Here is a 23,421-nt window from a genome sequence, read left to right on the forward strand (position 1 = left end):
GTAACGCTATTTAGTAGCCTACATGATACTTGTTAATTTAAAGGATGTAAAACTGGGAGCATCACGTTATACACATTCAATAATTCTGTACGCATATAAATTCGAGCTTTTCTATAAGCATTTTATCTAATGAATTTCGTCAATAGTATGAGTTCATTAGATAGTTTTATTTCTTAAATGGCAACATATATGTAAAATTAATACTTTTACTATAATCTTTTTTGTGTTATTTGACATTCCAATGACCACTTTCTATTATAAAGATTCAACAAAGTGAATATTAAGATGTGCCCTTAAACCTGATGCACCGTCAACCATGGGACCACTATTCCAATATGCAAATGCGAACTGTACTCTGCACCACCTGCTCCGTTCCAAAGGTTGACTCGACCATATACCAGTTGCTTCTTTATAGTACAATTTCGAAATTTTAAATATTATTCGATATATATATATATATATATGTGTGTGTGTGTGTGTGTGTGTGTGTATGTATATATCACTGTAGGTTCTTACATATTTATGAAAATATAATCACTTTTATAATTACATAATAAATTATATTTCTCCTATGCTGTACTGTATTTTCTATATATTTTCAACATTTTTTCATTGCTTTCTGGTAGGTAATTTATTTTTAATTATTTTATTCATAGCTGCATATAAACCACGTTAATCCATACATAATGTTCTTAGACTTCAGTTTTCATTAATGTGATCAATATGATCCGTAATTTGACCGAATAAATTATTAAATATGTAATATTAAAGCTTATTCTAAAATATGTTGCTGTGCTTACTTAATGAGTGATTTCTACACTATCAAAATTGAAGTATAATATACAAGGAAAACGTTTACCATAATTTATCCCGATAAGTCTGTCTGTGCAATGACACCTTCTCATTTTTTCCTCCACTTTACACTGAGCAATACAAGCAGAATAGCTGTAGAAAGGAAATGCCCACATGCCCTCTCTTTCTTCTGGGAATCTGCAGTTTCTAGATGCCACAGGAAGAGTCCTAACAGAGTTGTCGACAGTCTCTATTTTCAGAAGAAACTCGGCATAGTAGGTTTTGATGAAAGAGGAAACGTCATTGGAATAAGACGATCCAAATCCTCGAGTTAAGGGAACATCATACTTTGACAACACAATGATCTGCAAATGAAGTGGTATTGCTACATTAGTCACATCAATGATATTTTTCTTTATTTCAGTTTATATATTGTGATTACATAAGACAATGTGTTCTGAAATTAAACTTAATGATATGTGCATGTGAATAACTTAGTTTAACCAAACGCCTATAACTAAACTATAATGATATGTGCATGTACAGGATGGTACGCTAATGCATTTTAAGATTCCGCGATTGATTCCTTTATAAGAAGGCAAGGAAAACATCTATATGCTTATATGATATCTCAACGTTTGAGAACTATAGAAGGTAAAAAAAAAAACAAAACAAAAAAAAAACACACACACACACACACACACACACACACAGACAGAGCAGGGTATAGAGATAAAGGTGAACAGAGCACCAATTAGCTTGAAAGGTACAATGGTGTGCTTGAAATAGTGTAGAATATCGAATAGTCAACATTATACCGTTGGTGTTATTATGGGTCCCGGTGGAATAGCAACAATGATCACTAGGATAATATATTTAATTAAAGCAATATAGAAAACGGCACACATCTCTTGGGGAAAGGTAGATACATGGTCCCATGCTGAGTACAGCGTTGCTAAAGGGAATGTTCAAAATGAACATGATTTGTGTATAGAAGTCACGAGCGTAACGCATCATGGTAGCACAAGCGTGCTTTAATCATTTACAATTACTTGAATGCTGTTAAAGTCTCAAACAATTTATTTTTCCAGATTGTGAAGTTCTATGATAAGACATTTGAGTTAAATATGATTCACACTAGTCCGTGAGCAAATCAGGTACTTTTATTGTAAAACAAGTACAGGGTTTTCATAAAGTTTGGATGGATTTAATTTGCTTATAATTTCCATAAAAATGATCATAATGAAATCAAATAAAGTGCAAACGGTAGCGAAAGGATTAAATTTTTAGCTGGCAACACTGTTAGATAAGCGGCAACTCTGAACACGTTGAGAGAGAGAGAGGGAGGGCAAGGGTCAGTTTCTTACCAAATCCCATCCATTGTTGTTTTCATTGTTGTTTCAATGTTGACTGTTAAAAGTAAGTTGTAAACTGTATTGGTGTGTGTGTCTTTTAAATAAATAAATAAATGAAAAACTCCTCTGAGAAGACTATCTTTTTACCGCATCGAAGATGGCGTCGGTGAAAGAGAAAGCGCAATGTGTTCTGTGGTACGCAGAGCTAAAATAATCAATTCTGGTGTGTCGAAAGTTCACCAAAGAGTTCAAAAAGCCGGCAACGACTGAGAGTGCAATTCGAAAGTGGCATGCTAAGTTCTTGGAGACAGGAAGCGTCCTGGACCGTCCTCGAAGTGGGAGGCCGCCCACATCGCCTGCAACAGTAAGCAGGGTAAGGGAAAGCATCATCAACAGCCCACAGAAGTCGATTCCTAGACGGTCCATGGAACTCGGAATTCCACAGACAACCGTGTTCTATGATAGCCAAGAAGACGATCACGGCCAAAGGTTACAAAATCAAGATAGTCCAGGATCTGCATGATGAAGATTTGGACATCCGGTTCAACTTCTGTGACGCCATGCTCAAGCAGTTGGAATATGGCGACGTTCTCCTTTCAGCCATCATGTTCTCAGATGAGGCAACCTTTCATGTTTTCGGGAAGGTTAACCGACACAACTGTCGCGTTTGGGGCACGGAAAACCCAAAGGAATTTGAGACACATGAGAGAGATAGCCCTAAAATGAACGTTTGGTGCGCTGTGTCCTATGATCATCTGATTGGACCGTTCTTTTTTGAAGAGGAGACCGTGAATGGAGATTCGTACCTGGATATGTTGTTGAAATACCTTATTCCGGAACTGGAGGCACGTGGAATCCAGAACGACATCGTGTTCCAACAGGACGGAGCACCCCCTCACTATGCAATCAAGGTGAGAGTTCCTTGACGAGAAATTCCCTAACCGTTGGATTGGCCGCGGTGGCCCGACCGCTTGGCCGCCAAGATCACCCGACCTTACCCCCTGCGACTTCTGAGTCTTGTGAAAACGGAAGTTTATGCAAAAAAAGCCAAGTGGTTTGGAGAACTTAAAGGACAAAATCAGGGCGTCTGTGGCTGGCATTTCGGATCAAACACGGCAGAACGCTGTGAGTGGATTCCAGCGCCACCTACGCAAATGTGTGGACGTAAATGGAGCCCAGTTGGAGGTGTGGCGGTGAATGAACTGAGCTGGTGCAGATTACAGGTAAAAATTTAATCCTTCCGCTACCGTTTGCACTTTATTTGATTTCAATATGAGCTTTGTTATGTAAATTATAAGCGAATTGAATCCGTCCATACTTTATGAAAACACTGTATTAGTGTGTAACAGTTTTGCGAACTATTCGCTTTTATTAAATGTTAGTTTTTATGTATTCATAGTTTCTGATTCAGTCAAGTGGATAGCTAGCGAAACTGTTACACATTAATTTTCATAATAAACGCATTGTTTTGCTAAGTGAGTAGTTAATATAAGATTTAAGTCTATTAAAAACAAAGCCTGTACAATAGAAAATATTGTGGATCTTTAATATTGTCTTACACGTAAAATATTGTAACAGTTCTCAGCGATGCCATCTACTGAACATATTACCGGCCATCCTGTATATCTCTGGAACAGTAAGGTACTATGTAAAATGTATACTGATATATTGTTTTGGCTGTCTATTTTTAGGGAAATTGTCTAGTGAAATTTCAATATTTCCTAGTTCACCATTGTTTGTATTGCATTAGTATTACAATATATATATATATATATATATATATATATATATATATATATATATATATATATATATATATATATATATATATATATATATATTGTTCTGTGAAATAACAATATCGCAATTGATCAGGTTTAAATAAAAAAGAAAACAATATTAATGTCAAAATACACATGGTATTCAATAGATGTAGACCTATGTGCATATTCATTTGAACTTACTTGATGTGAATTGGTCTAAATGTAAAGTTGAAAAATTTCCAGGAGTGGAACCTGAAAATCAACATATACTGAATAACATTAATAGATTGCCTCTCTTGAGTAACAAGGTAAGTGAAAAATGGAGGTTTTGAGTTACAAAGATTATAAACTTAAAGTGCAACTTGGTAATAAACAGGAGTGAATCTGTGTATATATGCCTATAAAGAAAAGCGGTGCTATGCTTGGTCTATGCTTTGGAACATAAAATGGCCCATACCGAAAATGTGGAATAATACATAACCAAAGTGGAAAAGTAGGCTTTTACTCTGTTATTGCATAATCTAAAGCAATGGTGAAAAGGGCACTAGGAACGCATAACGACCTGTGTAACAACGTTTATGTATTGCAAGACACAAGGATAAAAATATCAATAATCTGAGCGTTGTAGGCTTCAATAACTGGAAACTGTAATGTCCTGACAGCCTTGTTTAAAACTCCAAATCTGATACGTCAAATTCAGATGCAGAGTCCGGGAGTGGAGACAAAAATATCAGCAGGATACAGCACGTTATTAAAGAACTTATGCCTGGCAACAGTAACAAATCGTACAAGAGCTTCCACATCCTTCTTTCTTGAATCCTTGATTCTCGCTTTCCTTGTTTCTTGAGAAAGAACAGAATGGTGTCAGAGAAGGTGCCTGCACCGAATAGACTTTTTCACTACTATAGCTTTCCGAAACTGACACACATTTACGTGGAAGCTTTTTCATCCCTCCTTGCCCGATTTTCTAGTTAATCCGGAAACCTAATTCGGATTACATATTCGAATTACAAATCAGGACGTAGGATTTTAAATTCGACATCTGAAATTCAGATTTAAATTTGAATTCGGATATCCGGAATTCGAATTTTTCAAAATTTGAATATTCTACTACCCAGAGTTTTGGCAACACAATTTTTGTTTCCATATTATCATCCAGGAAAGAAACAAAACACTGCATTTCGCCCTGATTTTGCTATATTTCTTTGCCAGAGTTTACGATTTTTCTTTTTCTTACGTAATTTCCGCTTTCTGTCGTTCTTCTTCGACTGCTCGATTTTGACCATCGAAGCAAAATCGTCAAATATGATTACGTATCAGTGCCTTTAGTTCAACCGCCTCTTGGAAACAAAGTTTCAGACACACCGCTTCGCCCTCTCGCATCTACCACTGCTTGCTCTACTAGCGGCAGACAGTGGCGCCCTCTATTATCCGCACCGGGAAAAGCTGACTCGATGAAGACGCACTGTATTTTTCTCACAACAGAAGCCCAGAATACCCACTAGAGCAGACGGAAAAGGAAAGTAAGTTTACACGAATTCTTTATGTATGTTTTATCAGGAATCGAAGTAACTCGACTTACATTGTTATTGCAGAGGGTCCTTCAATATTTCTGTTACTTTGGCAATGGAAATCATAACCATTTAGCTATTTTTATCGTTTATGGTTACAAAAAATTCTTTTAAAGGATCTGCATCTCTAAAAATGAATGAAAGTAATAGTGCTTTCTAAAAATGTTTATTTTTAAGCCTTTCGCATCCAAGCGGGCCGTTTGTATTTATTGTTATAAATACCGAAGAGCAACTCTGAAAGGGGACTCATAACGATGGAGATTAAAGTTTTATTTGAATGTACTAGTCGTCTCAGTGACCCTGTAAACTATGCATTTGACAACGAATCTGGTGCCCTGAATGTTTTTCGTCTGAATTTATGCATACATTCTGTCCTCCGTAATTCTTTATTCCCCCTCCTTCTGAATTTTGAGGAAAGAGCTTGGTACACAATAAGATCTGGTATAGATCTATTGTTGTAAGAAATTTTTTTGGCTCTTGTTTATTTCCTTCTACGAGAAAAGCTGATGACAGACAGAGAGACACAAGAACACACACATATAGATATAGACATTAATTTACTACTATTTAAGAAAGGGAAAGGAAGAATTGTTCCGACTATGCATTGAAATATATGAAACAGGAGAATGGCCAAAATACTTTCTGAAAACGATCGTGATACCGATGGCTAAGAAATCGAACCCAAAGAGATGTGAGGATTATAGAACTATTAGTCTCATATCTCATGCAGCTAAAAATCTGCTCCGAAGACTGAACAGAAGGTTATATGAAAGAACAAATAAAGAAGTTGAGGAGGAGCAGTTCGGGTTTAGAAGAGGTAAGGGCACAAGAGATGCAATTGGATTATTAAGGGCGATCGGTGAAAGATTTATAGAAAAAGAGAAAGAGGTGTATGTTACATTTATTGATCTAGAAACGGCTTTCCACCGCGTGAATTGGAAATTGTTTTTGGGAGTTCTAACGAAGATAGGGTTGGAATGGAAAGATAGAAGACTCATAAGAAACTTATACATGAACCAACAAGTAAGTGTTAGGATAGGGGAAGAACTGACGGAAGAGAGTGCAATTGCAAGGGGAGTTCGACAAGGATGTTGCCTTGTCGCCAACACTATTTAATGTCTATCTAGAAGAGATAGTGAAAAAGAGTTTACATGATCATGATGGCATTTCGGTAGGAGGTAGAATGATTAGATGCATAAGATTTGCAGAAGACAAGGCGCTTGTTGCAGAATCTTAAAAGAAAATCAATAAAATGTTAGAAAAAATGAGAAAGGGATTTGAGGAATATGAAATGAAAATAAATGTTAGAAAGACAAAAGCCATGGTGATTGGAACGAAGGGGTCGGTGTCAAATATAAAAGTAGGAGGGGAGAAAATAGAACAAGTGAATAGTTTTCGATATCTGGGTAGTATTCTTAGTAATAACATGAAGTGCGAACGAGAAATAAAAGCAACAATAGGAATGGCGAAAGAAGATTTTAGGAGGAAGAAAAGTCTGTTTTGTGGGACTTTGAATAAAGAGTCGAGAAAAAGACTCATAAAATGCTTCGTGTGGAGTGTTGCACTGTATGGGGCAGAAACGTGGACATTACGTAAAGGTGATGAAAATCGACTGGAAGCCTTCGAAATGTGGGTGTGGAGAAGAATGGAAAGAATTAGTTGGGTCGAGCGGAAAACGAATGAGAGAGTGTTATAAATGGCGGGTGAGAAAAGAACACTTTCAGATATTATTAGGAAGAGGAAGAGAAAGTGGTTGGGACATTGCCTAAGAAGAGATTGTATCATGAGGAACATCCTAGAGGGTATGTTGGTGGAAAAGAGGGAGGGGGCGAAGGAGATTACAATTAATGGATTATATAAAAACAAAAAGATCATACGCGAAGACGAAAAAGTTAGCGGAGGACCGTGGAGCATGGAGGCTTCTCAGCTGCGGCAAGTGACCTGCCAATAAAAGCAGAATACCTATGATGATGATGATGATGAATAAAAATTAGAGATAAGAAGAACAGAAGTAAATTACGTGTGTTGGCTTATATTTCGGATGTGGTTGTTTGCTAAAGACATTAACTTTGTTCGTATATAAGTACAAAATCATATTAATACGTAAGAATAAAACTCCCAATAACCAAAATGGTACAACGTTGTACGAAACGAACTAAAGTACTCTTCTGCTGCGTTTTACAGTAAACCCCGCAATGCGTTTGAACAGAAAAACAAGTACAGGAGTTAAAGCTGTTGACGGAATTAAAAGCTCTCAGAAATGAAATTTTCTTCTATGAATGAATTTCCGTGCAAGTTCTGATTTCTATACAATACTCATTACATCCTAGAATTTTCATTTAGTGCACACATAATACAATGTTAAATGTATGTATGTTGCAATTACATCATGTATGTATCTATTTATATGCATATTTTAGAGCAGTGATTAAAATCGGAGATGCGTTCAAATTAAAAGGAAAGAAGTAGTAAATACGTGACCTGAGGAAAATTTGGACTTTGACCCCGACATTTGTGATGTCATAGGTTAAAAATCAATGACCTAGGGGTATCTAAGACCACCCCCTCTAAATTTTGGCAGGGGTACCATGGCCCACCCCTAAATTTTGGCAGGGGTACATAGGACCACCCCCCTTAAATTTTGGAAATTGCCAAATCTAAAAATTTGGTATGGTAGCCTAGGACCATAGTATGTACCCCTATCAGTATTGGGTGTCTATGTCGTTCCCTTTCATGGGTAAAAAATTGCCAAAAATTCAAATTTCGTGGGTTTTTGACCTAATTTATCCCCTTTGATGAGGTATTATTACTCTATATAGTTATATGGACATATACAGGGGTCCTTTACCTTTCATAACATATGGGTATATTAATGCACCCCTTCAAAATTTGGGAGGGGTAACTTGGCCCACCCCTTAAATTTTGGAAATTGACCAACTTAAACATTGGATATCATAGTACAGGACCCTAATATGTATCATGATAAATTTGGGCGGTCCACCTCGTTTCCTTCTAGGGGTACAAAATTGTCAAATTATAAACGTAAGCAATACGTTGTACCACGTGTTTGGACTTTTCCCCCAATTTATCCTCTTGAATGAGGTTCTCTTACCTTATATGGATATAGGGTTATGTATAGGGGTCTATTCCCTATCATAAGACATACGTACATTTGTGCACTCCTTTAAAAATTTGGGAGGGGTACTTTGGCCCACCCCTTAAATTTTTGGAAATTGCCCAATTTAAACATTTGGTATTATAGTACTGGACCCTAACATGTATTATTATGATAAATTTGAGTGGTTCACCTCGTTCCCTTTTAGGGGTACAAAATTGTCAAAACATAAACGTAAGCAATACGTTGTACAACGTGTTTGGTCTTTTCCCCCAATTTATCCTCTTGGGTGAGGTCCTATTACCTTATATGGTTATATGGTTATGTATAGGGGTTTATTCCCTATCATAAGACATAGGTACATTTGTGCACTCCTTTTAAAATTTGTGAGGGGTACCTTGGCCCACCCCTTAAATTTTAGAAATTGCTAATTTTATATATTTGGTATTATAGTACTAGACCCTAATATGTATTATGATAAATTTGGGTGGTTCACCTCGTTCCCTTTTAGGGGTACGAAATTGCCAAATTTTAGTACAACCACGTGTTTGTTTTGGCTCAATTTATCCCCTTGGATGAGGTCCTATTACCTAATATGATTATATGGTTATGTATATTGGTCCATTCCCTATTATAAGACATGGGTATATTGATGCACCCTTTAAAAATATGGGAGGGGTACCTTGGCCCACCTCTTTATTTTGGAAATTGCCCAATTTAAACATTTGGTATAATAGTATAAGACCCTAATATATATATATTACTATAAATTTGGGTGGTCCATCTCGTTCCCTTTCATGGGTACTAACTAACTAACTAACTCTATGGCCTATGGAACCCGGAGGTTCAGTGCCGCGTTCACAAAAGCTCTCCAATGACTTCTATCCTTAGCTAATTGCATCCAGTTTCTACTTTGTATTCCTATCTCTGCGAGATCCATCTTAATATTGTCCTCCCATCTGCGCCTAGGTCTTCCTAATGGTCGTTTTCCTATGGGTCTACCAGTCAAGACTTTGAAAGCGTTTCTACTTTCTTCCATTCTAGCTACATGACCCTCCCACCTAAGCCTCCTAGACTTGACGACCCTAACAATGTTGGGTAAACCGTATAAACTATGTAACTCCTCGTTATGAAGCTTCCGCCATTCCCCATTCTCGTTCCTCTTGGGTCCGAATATTCTTCTCAGGATCCTGTTCTCAAATACTTTCAGTCTATGTTCTTCCCTCAGAGTAAGCGACCATGTTTCACAACCATACAGAACAACAGGCATGATTATCGTTTTATATATTTTAAGCTTCAAATTCCTCGATAGAATTCGCGACGACAACAGATTTTGAACCGAATAGTAACACGAATTCCCTTTCATGGGTACGAAATTGCAAAATTTTAGTACAACCACGTGTTTCGTTTTTGACCTAATTTATTCCCTTGGATGAGGTCCTATAACCTAATGTGATTATATGGTCTTGTATAGGATCCATTTTCTATCATAAGATATAGGTACATTGATGCACCCCGGGAGGTGTACCATAGCCAATCCCTTAAATTTTGGAAATTTTTCAATTTAAGCATTCGCTATCATAGTATATGACCTCAATATGTATCATGATAAATTTGGGTGGTCCACCTTGTTCCCTTTCATGAGTAAAAAAAAATGCCAAAATATAAACATAAGCAATATGTTGTATCACGTGTTTGGTTTTTGGCCCAATTTATCCCGTTTGATGCGGTCTTATTACCGTATATGTTTATATGGTCATATATATAGGTTCATTTCATATCATAAGACATGAGTACATTGATGCACCCTTTAAAGTTTGGGAGGGGTGTCTTGACTCATCCACTCAGTTTTAGAAATTGTTTAATATAAGCATTTGGTATCTTCGTACAGGTCTTCAATATGTACCACTATAAATTTGGATGGTCCACATCGTTCCCTTTCATGGGTAAAGAACTACCAAAAATCAAATTTCGGAGGTTATTGACCCCTTTGATAAGTATTTAGCACGTTATATGGTTTATTACCTCTATATGTTTATGTTCTCTTTTAAATTTGGGAATTATCAAATAACAAAATTCGGTAAACGTTTTCTAGGACCCATTGGTATTCCTCTTATGGCCAAACATTCAAAATTTAAAGGTTATTGACCGGCTTTATTATTGAATAAGTACAGGATTTTGAAAAAAAATCGAAACAAAAAAATTTAAAAAAATTTGGAAACGAAAAATTTCAAAACAAAAATTTCGAACAAAAAATTTTAAACAAAATGTTTTCAAACAAAATTTTGCAACAAAAAATTAAAAATTTTCAAACAAAATTTTCAAACAAAAAATTTTGAAACATAAATTTCAAAGAAAATTCTGAAACAAGAAAATTCAAACACAAATTTGAAACAAGAGTTTTCAAACAAAAACTTTCAAACAAAAAATTTTCAAACTAAAAAAATTTTACGTTTCACGGTTAACCGTCAAACTTTATCCGGTTTTTAATTATTCGATTAACACATAAACGGTTTTGATCATATTTATCAGTGAGTGCAAAATGTTGAACGAAACCAAGATTTTTAAATTTTAAACAAAACTTAAAACTGAATGCAGCAAAGATTTGAAAATCAGCAACCAATCAGATTGCACGAAATATAGTGATCAGCCAATCAGATTGCACGAAAGATATTGATCACCCAATCAAATTGCATCAACAATAACTTTGCCAGTGTTGTAGCATGTATTTCCTTAAGACTATGAGTCATAAGATTCAATAAGGTTAGCTATGTATCCCTGTACACTACCTCATCAAGGTCAATCACATGTTACATCGTATTGCTTACGTTTATATTTGGCTGTAATAATCAAAACCAATGACGCATTCTCAAATTATCCTACAAAGTTTAAATGTACCAATGTCCTGGACTCCTAATCCCATCATAGGTCAATAACTGATCACGTGATCATACTCATATTTGACAATGATTTACCCAAAGAAAGAGATACCACCCAATTCTAAGAACAATTACCAATTATTGATATGACAATAAGAAATGTACTCCTCCCAAAATTTAAGATTGGTACACAAACACACCTGTGTCTTATGAAAAAAGTAATAAATCCTGTACTTATTCAATAATAAAGCCGGTCAATAACCTCTAAATTTTGAATATTTGGCCATAAGAGGAATACCAATGGGTCCTAGAAAACGTTTACCGAATTTTGTTATTTGATAATTCCCAAATTTAAAAGAGAACATAAACATATAGAGGTAATAAACCATATAACGTGCTAAATACTTATCAAAGGGGTCAATAACCTCCGAAATTTGATTTTTGGTAGTTCTTTACCCATGAAAGGGAACGATGTGGACCATCCAAATTTATAGTGGTACATATTGAAGACCTGTACGAAGATACCAAATGCTTATATTAAATAATTTCTAAAACTGAGTGGATGAGTCAAGACACCCCTCCCAAATTTTAAAGGGTGCATCAATGTACTCATGTCTTATGATATGAAATGAACCTATATACATGACCATATAAACATATACGGTAATAAGACCGCATCAAACGCGATAAATTGGGCCAAAAACCAAACACGTGAACAACATATTGCTTAAGTTTATATTTTGGCATTTTTTTTACTCATGAAAGGGAACAAGGTGGACCACCCAAATTTATCATGATACATATTGAGGTCATATACTATGATAGCGAATGCTTAAATTGAAAAATTTCCAAAATTTAAGGGATTGGCTATGGTACACCTCCCGGGGTGCATCAATGTACCTATATCTTATGATAGAAAATGGACCCTATACAAGACCATATAATCATATTAAGTAATAGGACCTCATCCAAGGGAATAAATTAGGTCAAAAACGAAACACGTGGTTGTACTAAAATTTGACAATTTCGTACCCATGAAAGGGAACGAGATGGACCACCCAAATTTATAGTAATAGATATATATATTAGGGTCTTATACTATTATACCAAATGTTTAAATTGGGCAATTTCCAAAATAAAGAGGTGGGCCAACGTACCCTCCCAAATTTTTAAAGGGTGCATCAATATACCCATGTCTTACAATAGGGAATGGACCAATATACATAACCATATAATCATATAAGGTAATAGGACCTCATCCAAGGGGATAAATTGAGCCAAAACAAACACGTGGTTGTACTAAAATTTGGCAATTTCGTACCCCTAAAAGGGAACGAGGTGAACCACCCAAATTTATCATAATACATGTTAGGGTCCAGTACTATAATACCAAATATATAAAATGAACAATTTCTAAAATTTAAGGGGTGGGCCAAGGTACCCCTCACAAATTTTAAAAGGAGTACACAAATGTACCTATGTCTTATGATAGGGAATAGACCCCTATACATAACCATATAACTATATAAGGTAATTGGACCTCATCCAAGGGGATAACTTAGGTCAAAACCAAACACGTTGTACAACGTATTGCTTACGTTTATATTTTGGCAATTTCGTACCCCTAAAAGGGAACGAGGTGAACCACTCAAATTTATCATAACAATACATGTTAGGGTCCAGTACTATAATACCAAATATATAAAATGAACAATTTTTAAAATTTAAGGGGTGGGCCAAAGTTCCCCTCCCAAACTTTTAAAGGGTGCATCAATATACCCATGTCTTATAATAGGGGATGGACCAATATACATAACCATATAATCATATAAGGTAATAGGACCTCATCCAAGGGGATAAATTGAGCCAAAACAAACACGTGGTTGTACTAAAATTTGGCAATTTCGTACCCCTAAAAGGGAACGAGGTGAACCACCAAAATTCATCATAATACATGTTAGGATGCAGTACTATAATACCAAATGTTTAAATTGGGCAATTTCCAAAATTTAAGGATTGGGCCAAGGTACCCCTCCCAAATTTTTAAAGGAGTGCACAAATATACCCATATCTTATGAAAGGTAATGGACCCCTATACATGACCATATAACTATATACGATAATAACACCTCATCAAAGGGGATAAAATCGACCAAAAACCAAACACGTGATATAACGTATTGCTTACGTTTATATTTTTTCAATTTTGTACCCCTAGAAGGAAACGAGGTGCACCGCCCAAATTTATCATGATACATATTAGGGTCCTGTACTATAATATCCAATGTTTAAATTGGTTAATTTCCAAAATTTAAGGGGTGGGCCAAGTGGGTTACATGCGTAGGATCGAAACTGCGTACGATCGAAACTGCGTAGGATCGAAACTGCGTAGGATCGAAACTGCGTACGACCGAAACTGCGTAGGATCGAAACTGCGTACGATCGAAACTGCGTACGATCGAAACTAAAACCGGCGTAGGATCGAAAACAGATAAGGTCATATGATCGAACAATAAAAAAACAATTATTTTATAATCACAGAATATTAAGTAATAGTATTTTTTTGAAGTTATATAGGGAAAAACCGGAGTAGGATCAAAACTGTATACGACCGAAACTGCGTAGCGTCGAAACTGCGTAGAATCGAAACTGCGTAGGATCGAAACTGCGTACGGTCGAAACTGCGTAGCGTCGAAACTGCGTAGGATCGAAACTGCGTACGGTCGAAACTGCGTAGGATCGAAACTGCGTAGGATCGAAACTTCGTACGATCGAAACTGCATAGAAACGAAACTGACGAATAAAATAGCGACAAATATAATTAAATAATCATACAGGGGTGTACCCAGGAAGTTTTTCTTGGGGGACTATGACTTATTCAGGAGGACCAAAAAAGCTAAGTCTTGTCTCAGCAGGGAGAAAGGAGAAGCCTCCCCCCAAAAGCCACTACTTCTGATCAAGTTGGCAAATTCCTTGTTCAGAAGATTGCCGTTAAGTTCAATTGACTTAGCTTAACATTTTCTTAGTTACCTAGTTGCTGTGAATTGTCACTTCTTTTATAGACTTTGCAGGTGGCACAATCGAAGGTTCATGTAATTAGTTCAAGTTTTTGCTAGTTTGGGCTTCGTCCCAAATTTACTAACTTCCAGGGTTGTTTTGTTTAAAACAAAATATTTAAAACAAATGATTAAAACTTTTTTAAACAATTGATTTTGTTTAAAACAAATTTTGTTTTGTTTTAAACATTTTGTTTTAAACACGTGTATTTTGAAGACTTGTCTTAAACATATAGTTATTTGCATTTTATTTTATGTTCGTAAAAAAAAAATCTTCCAGAGCAAGAGAACTATCCAAAAGTGCTCCCCAATCAGAAGACTATTTTCTTCCCATGTGGATGGTTTGATTTCTCGTGGCTACAGCAGGTCAATTTGGTGATCTACAATTTATTTTGTCTCTTTTCCCCCTTATTTTTAACGTATATTGTATTGTTTAAATGCTTCTCAGTTAACTTGCGAGAAAGTGTCGTAGTCGAAGGTTGGACTACTTATAGAACTGATATTAAAAAATAAATAAAATAATTGTCACGGAAACAAACTGTTGTGTTGTATTCACTGCGACGTTGAGGTTCTGAAATTAAAATATCGCAAACATTCGTTTGTACAGCACATGTTAGTTCTGTCTCCGTACAACATGGAATCGTTTAACATGGGTTATACGTGAAGAAAAGAAGGACATGATTTGGCACAAATTTATTAGAGTAACTCAAACTCAATCAGGTAAGTAAACGATCAAACGAGTTTGTTGCAAAACGTGTAAGAAAGAAATGGGTGGTTTAGTTCCAAGAACGAAAATCATTATGAAAAATGCAATGTTTGGCAAAAATGGAAACCCAAACAAATGGTAAAAATGTTGATCCGAAAATTGCTTCTGATGAATCTAACGTCAGTGGTGTGGCTGAGATGCAACTGGAAACTTCAGGTAACAATTAATTTTGTATCAACAATATCTTTTTCATTATATTATGAAAATTTTATTTCGTACCTCTTCCCCACCACAGTTCTAAATTTTCTTTGAAACTTTACAACTTGGCATAGCTTGTATGAAGAGACCAGGTGAGAAACGCAAGGTATGGCAGTCGATCGTGTAACTAACCAAGTGTGATACTTATTATAACGTTAGTGCTGAACATCAAGGTCTGGGACAATTTGATCTCAATTTGTTTGTTTGTATGTATGTACCACGCTACAGGGTGCAATATTCAGTCTTTTAACATTAATTTTTGAGGATAGAGGCACGAGGCGTCGGAATTTGCTGTATAGATTTTGACTGCGATCCCACGTAAAATTTCAAAATTAGTGGGTCAGATCCCACTTTAAAAAAAAGCCCTGTCTCATATAGCCTTGCTAGTGATGCAAGTTGTAATCAATCAAACTAAACAAACTAATTTTATATGTTTCGAACAAACTTGGGTTGCAGGGTAAATTTGGCTTCAACTCAACATTTAGAGCACAAGGGATCCAAGTTCATTTTCAGAAAGGTTCACTTTTGCTCAGCAAACGTAATATCTTCGTAGCATAGGGTATGAAATAAATGAAACAAAAACCACGGGAAAGCGTGTGGACTAGAGTTTCATAGGACAACCGCTAGACAAGGGCGTTGACGGAATGGGGAGGAGGGCTAATTTTCCCTTCCCCCTCCGTGCTCATACATTTAAGATATTAACATTATACTTGTATTGTGTATATTGCAGCGTTGGAATGATTAACAAGTCAAGCTCCGAATGTCATAGTCAATGATGCATAATTACGTTACATAAATGCTCAATGTGTCCAAAAGAATACATCGACGTAAAATGTCATATTTTCACAACCACGAATCCGAGATGAAAAAAAGAAAAACTACCTGAAAAAAAGGAATCTAGAATTTTGTATGATTGCCGCTAGATAGGGGCGTTCGTTTAGAAGTCATCCGTCTTCTACCCTGAATTTCAGATTTTTGGGGCAGTAATGCAGATTTAGAAACATTTTGCTTAGCAAAGTCCAACATTTAAAAATTGAAGTCCTTGCACCGAATAAATACAGATTTTGATCATTGGCCGTAAGGAGCTATAGGCCTATATTGCTTTCTTGTATTTTTTTTTTTTTTTACCCAAGGATTTCAAAGGTGGCTCTACTTTCGAGTTTCGGGCCTGCTTAAAATTCAGGAAATTGGACCTAAGCAACTTCCCAGTTTTAATCATCTGTATGTTCTTCGTATTTATTCGGTGTAATTACCTCAGGCTTATTCTGTTGGACTTTGCTTATCAAAAGATTTCTAAAACTGTCTTACCGTCCCCAAAATCTGAAATGCAGGGTGCGGATGAGGGTGGTTGCCCTCCTGTTCCACTGACGTCCCTACTAGCGGCTGTTATATGAAACTATCCCACGCCTTTTCGCATGGTTTTAGTTACATTTGTTTTGGATTCTTGACTGCGAAGTATTATTTTTTGAAATAGAATTCATTTGCTGAGGAAAACTGAAGTTTATTGAAAATGGATTTGGATCTATTGTGCTCTGAACGCCCCAAATATTACCTTTCGTCAATAAATTTTTGACTTATAAAACAACCAATTCAATAGACTTGCAGAAAATATAAAGTTAGCACAATATGAAGTGTGCTTCAAACATTACTTTTCGAAAACGTTGCCCTATTATTATAAAATAATTTTATTAGCACCAGTGTTATGAAATAGTAATCAAATTTTGCAACAAAAATCTCACCCGCCTCCACGAAACGCAGCTTAGCTCCTAAAGGCATAACTACAAAACTTTTAGAAGCGGTAACTCGAAATGATTTTCTTTATGGTTAAAATAACCGCACAACAGCATTTCTGGTAAAATTCTAGCCCTCATGTAACATGACACCATTTGCATTTGAAATTTCGAATACTAAGCACAGATGTTCGCCATGATGCTTGATAGCACCATCTGATGTGTCAGACCACTTCCAAGTTTCATCATTCTCTCCCAACCCGTTCTCAACGCACAAGGATGGTGAGGACTTTTGTTTTGCCATGTATATTGATAGATTGTGTGAAACCTCTATAGTTGATAAGTTTTAAAATCTACCTTAAAAGCTTACTATATCCAAGAAAATACTTACTGTATGAGAGTCACTGGCAAGAGGGTGTAATAAAAGGGGTCGTTATATGAAATAAGTTGAGAATTACTAATCTATACGGAAATGTTCTGTACCCAACACTGTGTAGTCTTAAAGAGAATTAAATAAATGAAAAGATCGGTTGAAAGAGCAAAAAGTCTTAATAAATACGTGATTACACGATTTTGAAATATGTTTAAAATCATATTTTAAACTGTTCAAAATGTTTAAAACATGTACTTTTTCGTGTGTGTTTTAAAACATCTTTAAAACATTTTAAACACTTTTTTCATGTTTTAAACACGCGTTTTGTTCTTTTTTTAAAAAAAACTGTATTTTTTTTCCAAACCTGCTAACTTTTGACCAATTTCTAAAATTAGAATGCGTTGTTGCCAATATTTACTTAAAAGACTTCCGTTTCTTTCAATTGACATTTGGATTAGCATTTTCTTACTTACCCAGTTGCTGTGATTTTCAATTTCTTTATGAACTTGGCAATTGGCACAATTGAATGTTTATATAATCAGTTTAGTTTTAAGTAGGTGGGAATTTGTCGCCAGATACAAAATTTCTCATCCTACGGCCTCGCGCCTCATAAACCTACTAACATACCAAAATTCCTAGTTTTTATTCCGATTTCAATTACGGTACCTAAAATATGAGATTTTGTACATCCAAAAAGTCTATTTAAATTACACAGTTTTTTGTCTCTTTAAAGCTGCTAAAAATGGAAAATATTCACTTTTGGAAATTTTCTATATAGTCCCAGGAGGCTAAAAACTTTGCCAAATTTAATCGTTGTAGTTCTACTGGAAGTGCCTATACTGTAAAAAATCGTTGTATTATTTCAACGACATGCCTATGTGTTAGCACGATTGTGTTAAAATATAACACAAACAAGTGGTTAGAACAACTCACTCTCCGTTTGGAGTTGTGTGTCAAATGCCGCTAGTTGAAATTACACACAGCCTGTGTGTTAAATTAACACAAGTGTAGAATCTTCGGTGTTGTTTTCTGCGTGATTGCCAAATATGTTGGGTATCTAATTATAAAGGCTTATGAACTGAAGCTACAGGCAAACACAGTAGAAAGAAATACTTAAACAAATCCAAGTATACGCAAAATTTCAAAATACAAACCGCGCGATGTGTTTTCAATTGTTTTACAAAATGTTTCTGAAGAAACCCTAACAGCACAAGATGTGCTAGGCATGTATCATTTAGGTATTCTAAATTCATCTCCCACATTTGATGCATTTATTGCTTCTTTTTCAAAGCGGTTGTGTACTAGAAGCAACAAACGCATCAACTTTATTAGATGGCAACTGGCGCCGATCATTTGAAAGTGAATATGGAAGAACTATAAAATGAAGTAAATAGACAGTCGTCATTTTGTTATAAAATTAGGTCTACAAGGCGAGCAGATTTTATCCCGAACGGTTATCGTCGAATATACGCGGGTTAAAGGAGCACTCTGATTAGCCAAATTCAAAAGACCTCAAGAATTTATCCCTCTACAAGCGACGGTTTCTTCATCGCATCCGTGGCTAAGTCGGAAGAGCACGCGGCTAGTAATTGAAAGGTTGGTGGTTCCTGCCCCTCCCTTCTACAATTTTTCGGTGGTTTGGTGAATTCAGAAGAGGCCGGACATAGCTTAAAGATGAAGAGAGAGCTGTACGTCCGGCAACAGCTGTGTCAGATGAAAACATTGCCGATGTGAAACAAATGATTCGAGAAAATCTTCGAACAACTTTCAAGGATATTGAATTTACAGTGAACATTGGATCGCCAGCCAGAACAAAAATTCTTCATGATCATCTTCGGCTTAAGAAGGTTTAATCTCGTTGGGTGCCTCACACTTTGACTGAACAGCAGAAACGCATGCGTGTGGAATGGTGTGAAGAAATGCTTGCAAGATTTGATGGAGGCAATTCTCGACACGTCTCTGACATTGTTACTGGTGATGAGACTTGAATCTATCAATTTCACCCTGAAAATATACGCCAGTCTACAGTTTGGATATTTCCAGACGAAAATCCACCCACGAAAGTGAAGCGACCGCGATGTGGGGGAAGAAGATGGTCGCAACTTTCTTCTCCAAATCTGACCATGTTGCAACTGTTCCACTTGAAGAACAAAGGACTGTTACTGTTCAGTGGCACAGCACTGTTTGCCTAACAAAAGTGTCTAAGAACTTCCATCCAGAAGCTTCCAGAAGCTTCGGGAACGGCGTCCAAGAACTGGATTGCGTGGGATCCTGCTTCATCATGACAACGCGTCCGCACACACGGCCAACATCACAATTCAGTTTTTAGAATCTACGGAGGTCAAACTTATGACTCATCCACCGTATAGCTTTGACCTCGCCCCGTGTGATTTTTTTATGTTCCCCAGGATCAAAGATCGCATGCGTGGGAAGAGATTTTGCAGCCCTGAAGAAGCTGTAGTGGCTTACGAGAATGAACTTTCAAAACTTGAAGAAAAATACTGTCAACACTGCTTCCAAGAGTGGTTTTCAAGGATGCAAAAGTGTATAATGGTGAATACTTTGAGAAAATGTAAGTGTTAAATTGATTTTAAGTATCTAAGTTATTTCACATCTCAAAACTTTCGTAGTGACCCTCATATATTAGGGTGGGCCGAAAAAATATTTTTTTTTCTTTGTTTGAAACGCTATTCTGCGGAAAACTTGCCCCTATGGTAGATAAATAAAATGCAAAAGAAATCTCTCTTTTTTTTTTTTTTTTTTTTTTTTTACGTCTGGCTGTAGCGTAACGACCCTAAACCTTGAAAAAAATATACGATTTTCGTAACTTTTCCAATACATGGAGAAAATTCAGATAACTTCTATAACAAGTTCCTATAGTCATATTTCAATAGAGAAAATTATAGAAAAGATAAATAAATGTATAAGGAATACATTTTACAATTTATTAGCAGCGTATTACACTTATAAAAACACTTAAAAAAGACAAATTTCCATTGAAATAGACATTTTTCCTGATTGTGTAATACTTAAGTTTGTAATGAAATACAGTCTTTTACTTGTCTTTAGTTTCTTTTGTTAGTTTGAAAAATGATTTGCTTGAAAACTTGGCATTAAATATCTTATAAAACCATCCCTGGAATTGAAACCGACAACTTTTTGTGACGCCTCAGTTACCAGCTACACGCATCGTTCTAATGCTTTGGTGTGACACGGGAATTTATCAAAGTTCCACTCAGCCGCTGTTTCACCTGATCTCGTGATCGGTGACCAAATCTTGTGATCGGTAAATTTCCGCAGCAAAGGCTGAGGTGAAAGTGTAACAGTGTTCCAGTGAATCATTTCGGTGTAGTCTCTAGCTAGGAAATTGATCTTAGGTAGTTGGAAACTCCTTATTGACTTCCTCTTAGAAGTTAAGTTTCTAGCCTTTGTAATTCTTCTGAACCCTAAGTCTGTTATCCCTTACGTGATCCGGGGTTTTTGGGGTATTTTTTAGACTTTCAGTCAAGCAGCTACTGCATCTCTATTTATCCTAGGATCATGGTTCATACCTAATTCTCTTCAGAATGAAGCTGGCTTTCAAATGGTATCACTTGCATGCCCATATCATATACCAGAAGAGGGAAAATTGATGCGAAAGGGAAAATTTCGGAGGGAGAATTTTTTCACACTTTGGGCCCCTCTGGAGCGGCCCTGTGTGAACGTAGAGATCTCAAAAAAATCTGATAAATAGACTTGGTAGACTGAATGTGTGTGCCAAATTTCAACTTTCTATCTTGAATACTAAGGGTGGGAGAAATTTTATCAAGAATCCCCACAATGCCCCAAATTACCGCAAAAGACCATGATCTCAAGTAAAAAATTTCCTGAGACATCCCTAATTACCCTAGGGTCATGTTTCGCCCATCATTCTCTTCAGAATAGAACTGCCTTTCAGACGGTATGACTCACATGTCTCCATCGTGTATCTAAGGCGGGAAAATCCCGAAGAAAGGGATTTTTTGGTCTAATTATCCCTTTTTTCAACTTTTAGCCCCTCTTAACCCCCGTGTTTTAACGCAGAAATCTGAAAAAATCTGGTAAATACTACTCGGTGGGCTGAATGTTTGTGCACAATTTCAATCTTCTACGTGCAAAAATAACCACGCCAAAAATACCGAAAATGTCCAATATTCCTTTATACAGAAGTATATTTTTACAAAAATTCCCTGAGACATCCCTAATTACCCTAGAGTCATATTTCGCTCCGGTCCCCCTAAGCTCCATTGAGTCGGCGCCTTTGATATAAATATATATATATATATATATATATATATATATATATATATATATGGAGATCACTGTAAATACGGATAATTGTAGTAGTGTAATGTTGTTTTAATTTTTAATGGCATCAGTACATCTGTTTGAATTTAAATCTCTTCTACTTATTGTTTGGAACTTCCAGTTGTTTTGTCTTATATGCAGTTTTATAGAAATACATTACATTGGTGTTCTGCATGAACAACCTCCCCCCCCCCCCAGACTGACTTATCCTCGTACAGGCCAAATCGCTTAAGGTAGGAACTTGAAATGTGCACAGTATGTATAATTTATGACGTAGGGTACCACTAAGGAAGGGTTTTTGGAAATTCGATGGGGAAGAGGGGGAGGAAGTGGGGTTCTAAGAATTTCAAAAAATTGAGCGTATCTCCAAATCACTTATCATGCCAACAGACGTATAGTCAGGCATAACCAGATTGTTAAAATTATTGAAAGACATTGCGCGTTAAGAGGCTATCAGACGGGTAAAGAGCTAGAGTTTGATATTGAGAATGTACAATTGAAACAAGACCTAATTGTTGAGAATAACTGTGTTAGTATGTAATTGACATTATCATTACGTTTGAAGGAAATGACATGGATGTAAGGGCAAAAGAAGAGAAAATAACTAAGTATGAAAGACTTAAACATTAGGTCCATGATAACAAGCGATTTGAGGTTCTCCCCTTGGTCATAGGATCCAGGGGAGCTAAAACACATGTTGCAAGAAACGTGTTTACAAAACTTGGGGTGCCTAAATTCACCCAAAAGAAAATTGCTTTTGCTGCTTTGAAGTCTACGATTGAAATGTTAAATTGCCATTTTCATTATGTTAGTGAATGTATATTTTATGTGGATTTTTAAAAAATTTAAGGGACATTTCAATTTATTTTACTTTAATACGTATTTGAATTATGAGTAGGGATGCGCACGAGACAAGATTTGTGGCTGTCTCGTCTTGAAAATGTGCTGTAAAAGTGATGTCTCGACTCGAAAAATGTATATTTCTCTATTAGAAGAGCCGTGTCTCGACTCGAATATTGTAAGGAAAATCCTGTCTCGACTCGTCTCGTGCGCATCCCTAATTATGAGCAATGATGCCGAGTGTAATTGGCTATGGTAAATATTGTAAATATGTTTTTTTACACTGCAAATATGGTTAATTGTAAATTTTATTATTTTTTTAATTGACTGGTTTCGTGAACAATATTTTATTAATGTGGTAAATGTAATGCTTTTTTTAAATTGAGAAAAGAAAATATGAATTGCACAACTTTTATGTGGAATTTGTGTGTGAGAGGAATATTTTGTACATTTTGAAAATTATTGACAGGCTTTTCAACATTACATTTTGATCGGGAAGAAAAATGTCATTTTCAAAATTTCTCGCAACTAGGACTACGTTATTTTAGGAAATATTGGTAACTTTAACAATAATTATTATACCTCCAGAACGGTTTGAATTATCAAATTGCCGTAAACAGTATTATGATCCTCGCAACCTTTAAAAAGAATCTACGT

At 36.0% G+C, this 23,421-nt stretch overlaps 1 protein-coding gene across 1 annotated transcript in view; it reads right to left on the reverse strand.

Moving 5' to 3' along the window:
- Nucleotides 1–23,421, reverse strand: part of LOC145692441 (sodium channel protein Nach-like) — a 102,903-nt gene that overhangs the window by 67,581 nt on the left and 11,901 nt on the right. The window contains exon 2 of the mRNA XM_081767749.1: nucleotides 860–1,157. Coding sequence (XP_081623875.1) covers nucleotides 860–1,157 — 298 coding nt within the window. The remainder of the gene's footprint in view (nucleotides 1–859; nucleotides 1,158–23,421) is intronic.

The sequence above is a fragment of the Thermobia domestica genome, chromosome 8 (assembly GCF_964235325.1).
Source record: "Thermobia domestica chromosome 8, izTheDome1.hap1.1, whole genome shotgun sequence".
Lineage (NCBI taxonomy): Eukaryota > Metazoa > Arthropoda > Insecta > Zygentoma > Lepismatidae > Thermobia > Thermobia domestica.